The following is an 11,416-nucleotide window of genomic DNA, read 5'->3' on the forward strand; positions in this document are numbered from 1 at the left end:
ACTTTGTAGCTTCCTTAGGGAGATGGATCAGCTAAGAATCCCTTACTTTCTGTCTTGAGGTTGTTCCAGTGTTTTGAAAGCTTTCTTAATGCAAATTATATTAAGCTTAAACTAAGTGCAAGTATTTATATCTAAAATTGTGATAGACAGTACAGTTCCGAGGTCTGTAGGAACAGAAGAGCTGTAAACAAATGAAGAATGCAATTCTGTCTAGTGCCTGACTGAAGTCTAAAGAGTGTTTTTGTCTGAACCATTCAGCTACAGATTGCTAATTTCCTTGCAAGGCCTCCACCTCTTACCCTGCCATTGCACTTCAGGGTTGCATTCGAACCTAGTCCTCTCCTAGGGTTCTCTGCTTAGTGTTACCATGGATGTTTTGATTCGGATTCAAAGCTTTCCTTTTCCTCCTCATTCTGCACTCAAGCTAAACAGGCAAAGTTCTTTCACCATCAAATTGCTTCTTGCCATTTTTGCTTTAAGGAGAGCTAGTGTGATCCTTCTTACTCATAGCCAATTTTTAATTGGACAATTAATGATTATTTCCATGCTTAGCCAGTCTCTTTAATTCATTCCGAGGTATGATACTGTTTTTTACATGTTCCCAATCCTCTGATTGGTCCAAAGGGTTGCGTGTGTGCTTTCTACCATGCAAATATCATTGGGTGTAAACACAAATATGTGCCTACTTATGTAAGAAATGAATGCTTTTCTGAAGATGAATGAGCTGCTAACTAGTGATACTGCATTCCAAGCCCCAGAAATAAAATAATGTAAGAGATAACTAGTGACCATAGATGAAAGTTTAATTTTCCATCTTCAAAACAGATTTAGGATTGTGCCAGCATCCTTGTCCCAAGTTTCTTTGAACTCTGAAGCAGTGTAATTCCATTTTAGAGCCATTGACAATACATAAATGTTATGACCAATAAAAGCAGAGAGGTACAGAGATAAGAAAAGGCTGTGTAAGATATGTTTCTGAAGTGGATGCATACTGAAGACTGTCTACATGAAGTTAAAACGATCCTTGGGTTTTGTGCATGTTTCTCAGTAAAATTTTGTGCCTTCATGGCTTTCAGGCTGTTACTGATGAAGATGGTTGTGAAGCAGACCCTCTATTTCTGGGGAAGTAGTATCTAATAAAAGAAGTGTCAAGGAAATGCTTTGGAATGCTAGATCTTCCACCCAGAGATTTACAAAGCAAGGAGGCAGAATGCACCTAGAAGGCAGTATACTTTTGTCTCTCTCTCAGATTTTCAGTTTCACAGCATTGCTGACAGCGGCACTACAGAAAAGCATGTTTTTGCAGAGAATTGACAAAAAAGATAAATATGTTTCCTCACCTGTAAGGCAAAAGGAGTGAGCTGTTTGGTTACGAGAGTCTGTCCCAAAACACACCAACTCCACCAAGTTCAGCCAAAGAATCAAGATATAGCTTGCTTGGAACACTGTAATGTATTTTTTTCCAACCTCCTCAGTTTTGCTACTGAGTCACTTCCATTATTCTGAAATTTCAGTTATTTCCATCACACCCGTGACGTATGCAGCTCAAGCTGATGGCTGTCAATAAAAAGTTAGCCTCTAGTTCCAAAAAAATTCTGAGAGACATACTGAATCACTTTAATCTATCTTTAGTGCCTAAAGCAGTACGTCCTTACCATGTAACGAGTACCTGGATGATAGTGAAGTCAGATAAATCGAGTTTTCAGCTGGATCGTGGCATCTGTTTCTTGCCTCATTTCCTTGCTTTTTACCCACCAAGATATTTAGGGGATCACTCCAGAATCAGATTATGAACCAAATCAAACTTATTATGAAAGGATACACGAGTGTGGGGACACCCCGTGCTGCCAAGTGCTTGTGGATGAGCCGTTCAGTACCATACCAGTTGAAGTCTTTTGTTGCATACCCAATACGTGGAAAGTGCACTGTTGCTGAGAAGTGAAGAAAGACACTCTTTAAGACAAGATACTCTTACAGAAAGCAGTCTAGATAAGGAGTTCAAGCCACCCAACAAGACCAGAAGGAATAATTCTAAACGCAACATATCCATGGAAATCTCAATCTTACTTCACTTCAGAAAAAAATAATAAAGGTGGAAATTGATCATCACACATGTATTTATGGAGTCACTGTTCCGCCACACAACCACTTACCATTCCTTTTCTTAGCTGCTGAATAAATCTTCTTCAGGCCCTTTTCCAAAGCAGACAGCTTAATGCCAGACAAGTTGTTGGACCGATCCCGGTGCTGAGCTACAATCAAGGCCAACTAAGGAGAAAACACACAAAAAAATGAAATGGAGTCTAAATACAGTGCTAAGAGACACAGCAATAGTTGCTGGAAATCTGCATTATTAACGATTAGCTGTAATAAGCTCTAAATAAAACTCTCATTTTTTCCTCTAATGGCAATTCAGCCTTTTTCAGTATTCAGGGCCATTATTATTGGGAAAAAGACATTAAGTTCGCTGAACACAGTTTCAAAATCATGTAAGGAGAGCAACTCAAAATGGATCTTCTCATTCTCACCAAGTCTTGTCCTTTTCTCCTGGATTTTTTATCATCAATGGGAAATAACAGGGTCCCTCCTAACTGCAGGTCTGCCCAGAAAATAAGAACACAAGAAAAAACAAAAATAAATATATCAGTCCTGAAGAGTCAGTAGTGAAATCTCTGCTGTGTTCACTCACTATCATGTTCTGTGTTATTCTTCTTGTCTGTCTCTTCATAATGGATTCAACAGTCAGAGCCCAAGGAGACAAGACAGACATAAACCCACCCCAACACACAGAGACACACTGCCCAGTTAAAAACCACAGACAGAATGAAAGACACTGAAACAAGAATAAACCAGAAGGTTAAAAAAAAAACCAACAGGTCCTTCTACAGCAAGATGGGCATTCTTATCAGCTGCAGGTAGCTCAAAACTGCTAACACTTGTTCAGGAGAAGATTAATGTTTGGAGAGAATAAAAATTACAACTGGACACTGACTCAGATGTCCTTCATCCTTCTTAAAAGCACTCTGACAAAGATGATAGGCTCTACCTTCTATGAGGAAAAATAACATGTGAATGGTGATTTTTTTCTATTTTTTGACAACTTGCAGAATTGATCAGATCAACCAACTCCTATGCAGAGTTTCCAGACTCCCAGCAAGTCAAGTCAAACTGCTTGAAGAGCTAAGGATACAAATATCTAGAGGAAGAGCTAAAAACACAACTACAAGGGTATTTAGATTCCTCACTCCAGCAACATCATGGGGATTGAAACTCTTAAGCATCTTCGCCTAGGGTCATGTTTTAATCTCTTACCTTTCATCTTCCCTGCCATCTCATATATTCTTCTTGGTTGATCAGAACGACTCACCAGAGCTGTAAACAAACCACCCCTTCCCCAGCGACCAGAGTCATCTAGAACGCAATGACAGATCAGTTTTTTAGAAATTGACATTGAAGATCATCCCAGGAAGAAAAGGGCCCTACTCTGGCCAAATGCAATGAAACACCATCAAAAACAGATATGAGAACCACAGGTGAATTGAAGTGAACCAGCTTACAAGGGACTATCCTAAAGGATCAACCTCAGCCACTGAGGAAAAACAAACTTGTCACAATTCCCTGAAAAGACTGCAATAAGAATTCCTTCTGCCTGCCCACTGTGGATATTCAACCAAGTATTTATCATAGTAATGAGCACATAAAAATGTCAGTACTCTCATACCCAGGGAGAACATGCACATATTATGTCCCCCGATTGGTGTTTTGGGCTTCCCACAACTAGATGTTTGTTATTTGTGGGCTTTCCTTGTCACTTGGCATTTCCACTTTAACCATGAGTTTTTATGCTGAGTTTAACACAAGCCAAAGCAGCTTATAAGATTCTTCTATGGCCTTGGTAAGAGCTTCAACACTGATTCTGAAAGAACTCTGCAACCTGAATTTCTCTCCCTCACCTTCAATGTCTTGACAGAGGTCCTAAAACTAGCAACAAGCTAGGAGTGCAGTTCTGACCTCAGCCTCTGAAACAGCCCATCTCTCTCCGCTGACTGCATAAGGGAGGCGATTTTCAATATCTCAGTTCAGTCCTTACAGCTTACATGGGATGAATATAAGGCCTTCACCTTCAGAGGCACTGTCCCCACTTGTTCACAGAAGTACAGTTTCTAGACATATCTTTCAAGAGGCTCACCCAGAAACACAGACCTATATATCTCTTCCTAACACTTGTGTGGGTTATACATTGTGAAGTAGAGTCTGTACTGCCTCTACATCACTCAAGATCAAGTCAGACTCAAAATGATTTCAGTCTGGTATGGAGTTAAAAAGTACCAAGCTAGGATGTACTGCTCAGGCCTTCGCCCACCCCACTTTACAATAGTTCTGTTGTCATAAGTCCTACCGAGGCAGTGGACAATAATGGCATCCTCCTCTTCTGCTTTGGGGTGGGTGACATCTCCCATGACGTACTTGATACAGTTTAGGTCCACATCTCTGTAATCCAAATCTACATTCAGCTCAGCCTCTCCCTCCTCAAACTCTTCCTCAGACTCACTTTCCTCTGAAGGGAGACACGTGGATGTGTAATGATTTGACTCCCACCAAGCCATCCTGAAACAAGAGAAGAAATTCAATGAAAATAAGCAAAGACGGGGGGGGGGTTCTACACCCTGTTTTAAATGACTACAGCAAAACGCGAGATCCTGATCTGCATTCCCTCTGCTGCCCTCCTCTATTTTAGATAAGAACCAAGATTACCCCAGCTGGTATCTGTGATTTTAAGTGCCGTGTGTTGGTGTGATAAAATGATTGTAGGCATAGAAAAAGTAAATATACGACAAAGCGGAAGGAGTTATTCACAGTGGTGAAAAGGAAAAATAGATAGGAAAGAAGAAGAAGTTAGTTAATATGCATGCCAAAGAGATACTGATAGTGGAATGAGACACAGGAACCAAGTCTGACACTTCAGATGTAGTTAAGTTGCCCCAAAAGCTCACTATACACTCAGATATGAGGTTCTCATTCAGGCCAGTCTTGATGAGTTAAATTAGATGTGAAGTATTCAGAAATACGCTGATGAATATGAAGCTAACTCTCTCAAGAGGTTGATCTGCAGCCATTTGGTCATCTTCTCCCATCACTCTCAGCCCCACCTTCCAGAGTGGATACAGAGCACATTTCTAGAGCACCCTGTAACAGACACCAATTTAAAAGTAGTTGATGCAGTATGAGCCATACTTTTTCATGTGCTCTGCCTCTGCTTTTGCCTTTTTCCTTTCCTCCATAAGCTTTGCTCTCTTTGCAGCTGCTTCTTGGCGCTTCTTCCTCCTAGTCTCCAGCTCCTCTGCACTCAACAAGCGTTTCCTCCTTGTTGACTGGTCCCTGAGGCCTGTAAGAAGAGTCTAGAGAAAGAAAGCTGCAATTCAGAAACAAAATGCTTATCTCAAGCACACGTCTGGTGCCCACTTTATGCTGCACAGAATGGCCCGGGTTGGAAGGGACCTCAAGGATTGTGAATCTCCAATTGCCCTGCCACAGGCAGGGTCACCAACCTCCCCATTTAATACTAGACCAGGCTGCCCAGGGCCCCATCCAACCTGGCCCTGAATACCTCCAGGGACGGGGCATCCACAACCTCTCTGGGCAGCCTGTTCCAGCGCCTCACCACTCTCATAGTAAAGAACTTCCTCCTGCATTCCTTTCCCATTTGTCTACTTGCCCACAGCTCTTAACCATCAGATCCTAGATGTCAAACAAATGGGTGGTTTTGTGATCTAAGTTTATATTAGCGCCCAGCATTCCAACTATGATCTGTTGCCAGAATCGCTGAATTGTCCAACCCTCAGATTCAAGAGCCAACCTTACTACAATGGCATCTGAATCTTTGAACATGTTTTTTTTTTTTTTTTGTGAGCTGCAAGTAAAGAGAGGAAACTGTCAGCTTCATTTTCTACAAGCAGTTAAGAGCATCATATGCTTTGTCATGTCTTTTGCCTTACATTTGCTTTGTTTCGGAGAGCTCTCCCTTCTTTACTGGTCTCTTCGGTCAAGGCTTTCTGAAGATCCAAAAGCTGATCAAATGCTTTTTTATCTTCTCTGCTGGGTTCTTTTGAATAATCTTTGCCTTCATACACATACATGTGATCTTCAAAAAAAAAATTTACAAGTATAAAAAGGAATTGAAAGCCACTAACACTTGAAATATACAGCAAGACCAAAAACAATTAGGCTTCTCTGTTACACTGTTCTACCCTCAGCAGAAAAAGACATTTACTGCCTTATATATGACCAGAGTCAACATAATGTTAAAAGAACAGAATCAAGATTTGCTTCCTCAGACAAAAGCTTCAGTCACAGATCTGTATTTAAGTGCTATAGTGTACTCAAAGCAGAAAGTCAGTCTGTCTCATGGTACTACAAGAAAGTATCCTTAAAATTTATTCTCATATAATAGAAAACTAATCACAATTAAGGTACATTTTTATGGGAAAGTAGAATAATAAAGACAAAATAGGTTTGTTCTAGCTGTTCAGATTCAATGGCTCTGCTTTTCTAATCTCATATTTTGAGTTTTAAGGTCATTTTAACTTGTGTTTTTCGTGGCCAATAATCTTTTGTATGGAGACAGATACAAAAGAGTTATTATATACTTTTTCCTTAAGTTATTGTTATCTCTGTATGTCCATAATTCTATCTTAATGATTCTCCATGAGAATAATAGCAGCTGCCATTTGAGTATTTCTTCTTTTGTGAGGTCTCAAAATATGTGAAACACATTAAGGAATTCAGACCCGCTGGCCAACAAGCCGGGCACATGTTGTTATCAACATTTCAAGCAAACAAGGTTGCAAAAAGAAGAAAAAGACCAATTTAAGCTCAGAAATCGAGATTATGGACAGCCCAATTTTCTTGTTACCTGAAAAATACCACCCTTCCCTAGGAAGCCTCCTCTACTAGTTCCCAAGTGTCATGCACTCCATAGGTATTTCAATTTGTAACTTACTTTCTGTGTCATCCTCCTTCTTCTCTTCTTCACATGGCAGGACAACATCCATTACCCACTTCCCTCCTTTTGTTTCTCCAAGGATGTTTTCCAGCTCCACATCCTGGACAGTACTTCCTTCAGAGGACAGCAATTTATCTAAGCCAAATTTCAGGATTTCACTCAGCTTTATCAACGAGAAAAGGAAGTTCAGTATGAGTATCTCCTATTTCCACATGCATCCCTATGACTCAAGCTTCTCAGACAGAAATGGGAAGGTTGTAAAAGTGAAGAAATCTAATCCTTTGTACTATCTGTCAAAATACTTGCACTTTAACATGCTCATTTGTCTCAACACCTATTGAGACAGGCCCCTGTAATGTATCAACCCCTAACATACTCAGACTGGTAAGGCAATTTTTCTCTACAGGCCAAATAACAAAAATGGCATAATTCTGACTGCACTCAAGAAGCTTTCTTATAGCCAACAAATCTGGGCTTTTGGCCCCACCTCTTAATAAAATAAAATACTTATATCCCACAAAAATTTACGGGGAGCATAATGTCAGCAAGGAATTTCCTTTGGGCTCAGTTCCACTTCACCCTATAACTACTGAGGTACATGCTGATGAAGGGGCAGGGGGTGGGAAAAGATGCATTAATTCCAAGCCCTCTCCCAGGTTTACCTCTGTAGAGGAGTATATGGGAACTGCTGAGTCACGGCCTGAACCTCTGATTGATCACCTGAGGTGAGCCATGAGTCAGCCACAGGAGCACCGGTGAAGGCAATTCACCTGTGCTGCTGGAAGGGGTGGAGCCAGGCTAGGTCCTCCTAGACCTATTTAAGAGCTGGCTACCAGTAGGGAAGGATCTCTTCTGGAGATCACCTCTCTTGGTGTTTTGTAGGTGAGCCCAGCTGAAGGGTAAGCTTTCCATTTATTCTCTTTTGTTATCATTGTCCACTTTGCCTAACTCTCTTGATTATATTGTGATTGTAACATCTTGATATCTATCGATTATACAAGGAGATACATCCCTCCAAATTTCACTTTGCTTGATGTTTTCAACCAAAGCTCTTAGCCTAAAACTCAGCTTTTGGGTCAGAATCATAAATCACACCTTGACTCCTGAGACACTGCCAAGAGGTTAACCTTTGGAACTAGCAGACTAGCGATCAAAAGTTGTCAAAGTAATTATCAGTAGCTCTGTTTGAGAGAGAAGGGCAGGAGAGACAGATAAGCTCCTAGAAACAATGAGTGAGCCTCCACTTCAGACCTGTTATATAATAAAAAAAATATACAAGTAAAACAAGGGATATTCTTGCCTTCCCCTCTTCTCCAAGAAAACACATTTTTTACACAACAGATGCATCTCTAAACTCTAAAAACTGTCTTAAAATTTCAAATCTTGACTGGACCTGGAATGCAATGCTGATTCCTAGGACGCATGCAAAAGCTGTCACGTCAATGCATATCCTCCCCAACTGAAGTGTCTTGACAGGTTCACATCAGACAGACGTGAAAAACAGAGAAACACTCCAACACTTGTAAGAATGTTACTGAAGTCAACTCGAGGGTTTAGCTCTATTTTACCTGTAAATCTGATGCTTCCTGAGGTTTGTGTACTCCCAAGGCAAACTGACCTCCCTCTACAATGGCATTTGTCAGTTGAAGCTTGGAAGCAGCTCTTCGGTAGATTATTTCTTCAACTGTATCTCGTCCAATCAAGCGAATAATTTTTACAGGCCTTCAAAAAGCCAAAAAAATTCTTATTATTTTCTTCATTTGAGGTGCACTAAAGTGGTTTTCTGGCAAGGCACATGATCCCCTTACCCAATCTTTTGGTAGGGATAAAAAGGCAAGAGCAAAATCAACCAACAGCAGAGAGTGGTGACACACTGGAACAGGTTGCCCAAGGAGGCTGTGGATGCTCCATCCCTGGAGCCATTCAAGGCCAGGCTGGATGTGGCTCTGGGCAGCCTGGTCTACTGGTTGGCGACCCTGCACACAGCAGGGGGGTTGAAACTAGATGATCATTGTGGTCCTTTTCAACACAGGCCACTCTATGATTCTGTGATAAGTATAATGCTGAAGCAATTGCTTCTTGACACAGGACGAATGCCTGCTGCAAGAGTGCAGGCAATCCTGCAGATTCCATCTCCTCCTCTAAATTTACAAAGCCCCCATCTTAGACACATGACAAGGGTAGGACTGCATAAGGCTGCAGAAGAAAAGCAGAGACAAAATTATCTCTGCTCTCTTTCTTTGACCTTCAATCTATCACCCTCTTAACACCTTTTAACACTATTGCTTATGAATAGGGAAAGAGACACAGGGGGATCAGTAAATTAAGCAACCTAAGGAGAAGAAGCAACATTTCTCACTTATGCTGCCCAATCCGGTGAGCTCTTGCTATTGCTTGCAAGTCGTTCTGTGGGTTAAAATCACTGTCAGTAAAAATAACTGTATCTGCTGCCGTCAGGTTCATGCCAACTCCTCCTATGAACAGAGAAGATCACAGAGTACGTCAGCAGCAGAAAAGAAAGGCGCAGCTGGAGAATTTATGCTATGCAACGTTCTGTCAGATCTGATCAACTATATTCGATTTATCTCTCAGCCCCAAGTCTGAGTCTCACAAAGATCCAAATAGATGGATAAGCCTGGTATTTCTGTATTTCTCTGTGCTTTCTGCAACAGCTCAAAACAGAGCTGCACTGTGCATTGTAGGGGAACAAAAAAAAAATGCAAGCAAATCAATAAAAAGGCAATAGGTTGTCAAGACTGATAACATAGACATATTCTTCAGCTGTCAGAAAGACTAATGCAGCAAGAACTGGCTTTACTGAGGATACAAAGGTCTGCCCAAGCTATGACTTGGCTGAAGCCCAGTAACAACAGGTAAATACACTGCTGAAAGAGTGGGAAACACCACACCCAATCATACAACAGCCAGAGCATAGGTACATATGTGACTTCAAAAGGTTCTGAAATTAGAGTTCACTCTCATGGAATGAAAAGAAAAAAAACGTTAGAGTTTTTTTGTTTTTATAATATCTACTATAGTGACAACATACTACAGCTAAAGAGGGCAGAACCTGTTCAAGTACATTCTTTCCTGCTTGTGCTGAGTACTTCACAATAATCAGAATAATCTTGCAAGTAGAGACAGTCATGCACTTGAAAAATCTCTGCCCATAACACAAGGATGGAAATACAGCTCACACTGCTGTTCCCAGGTGGATAGAATATGACAGACGTAGCACTGAGCACTAGAAAGCAATTTAATTCTGGTGGACATGGGCAGGAAGAGTTCAGGCACAGTGCTACAAGAAGCTTTTATTTCTTACACTAAGCATTAGGTGCTTCTCTGCAGTCTCAATATACTCCTCTCCACGCCCTGCAATATTATCAAAGCCAGTTTCATTCAGGAAAGTCTGACCAGAAGCCCAAAGGAAGAAGACATAATAAGAGCCTGATGCTTGAGATCAAGTAGTACTGATCCTCTCTCTGAAGGTAAGCAGAAGCCTGCCCTTGTGCTGGTCTGAATAAAGAGACAGGAAGAACTGAAATCATTCAAGAAACACAGATATGCCTGGGGAGCTAAGAGGAGGCAAAATACAGATGGTACTCCTGTGGTGTTCTATGCAGCCTCTGGTAAGTAAAAAGCTCTCAGCTGAGTCTGTCTGCCAGCCAGAGTGTACGTCCATGTTCAGGAAGCAATTCTACCAGCTTACTTAGAGGAAGTCTATTTCTGCCTAAAGTCTGAAACTTTAGAAATAAAGTGCTTGCAGAAATAAAATGCTAGTGAGATTCCTTCAGTTTAACCTGGCACAGGGAAAGGCATTGCAGAGCTCAGAATAAAAAAGTTACTCAAACAGCTGCGACCTGAAAAGCATCTTGGCATCAGTTGCTGAAAGGAAAGCACAGGAATTGGGTCTCCTAGCTAAGAAGCCTAAGGCACTAAGAAGGATGTGCCTTGTTTCTCTCAAAAATCCTCCATATTAGCAGAATATGGACGATTCAGAACACCCTGAAATTTTGCAAGACAGCAAAAGTGTGCAGAAACAAGACATGTGTTGTCTCTCTCTTCCTTACTTACCTGCTCTGGTGCTCAGCAGGAAGACAAAGATGGGCTGTTGACCAAAGTTCTTAATGGCAAGGTGTCTCTCTTCACCTCTTACAGAACCGTCCAGCCGCTCGTAGCTATAGCCTTTCCAAACAACAAAATGTATGTTTCTGATTTGCATTTTATCACCTTCAACTCCTCTTTTTCTTTCCAGTGACCCTGACTCTCAGACTGTCAACAAAGGTTAATTTAGCTAGATCTGAAGCAGAAACTCTTAGCATTTAATTTACTGCATGGAAACAAGATGGGGAAATACAAAGCCAAAGTATAAGAACATTAACCCAGAGTCCCATTTCAGACTATACTGTGCTG

General features: G+C 41.1%; 1 protein-coding gene across 3 annotated transcripts in view; it reads right to left on the minus strand.

Moving 5' to 3' along the window:
• CHD1L (chromodomain helicase DNA binding protein 1 like) overlaps positions 1-11,416 on the minus strand; it is a 24,030-nt gene continuing 12,614 nt past the window's right edge. For all 3 annotated transcript variants that reach the window (XM_048933744.1, XM_048933743.1, XM_048933745.1), the window contains 12 exons: positions 11,078-11,188; positions 9,363-9,477; positions 8,572-8,725; positions 7,001-7,166; positions 5,997-6,142; positions 5,236-5,399; positions 4,400-4,608; positions 3,313-3,411; positions 2,529-2,599; positions 2,154-2,268; positions 1,823-1,931; positions 1-1,133 (listed from right to left, as the gene is read on the minus strand). In XM_048933744.1, coding sequence (XP_048789701.1) covers positions 1,073-1,133; positions 1,823-1,931; positions 2,154-2,268; positions 2,529-2,599; positions 3,313-3,411; positions 4,400-4,608; positions 5,236-5,399; positions 5,997-6,142; positions 7,001-7,166; positions 8,572-8,725; positions 9,363-9,477; positions 11,078-11,188 — 1,520 coding nt within the window. In that variant the 3' untranslated portion in view covers positions 1-1,072. The remainder of the gene's footprint in view (positions 1,134-1,822; positions 1,932-2,153; positions 2,269-2,528; positions 2,600-3,312; positions 3,412-4,399; positions 4,609-5,235; positions 5,400-5,996; positions 6,143-7,000; positions 7,167-8,571; positions 8,726-9,362; positions 9,478-11,077; positions 11,189-11,416) is intronic.

This window comes from Lagopus muta, chromosome 1 (genome assembly GCF_023343835.1).
Source record: "Lagopus muta isolate bLagMut1 chromosome 1, bLagMut1 primary, whole genome shotgun sequence".
Classification (NCBI taxonomy): Eukaryota; Metazoa; Chordata; class Aves; order Galliformes; family Phasianidae; genus Lagopus; species Lagopus muta.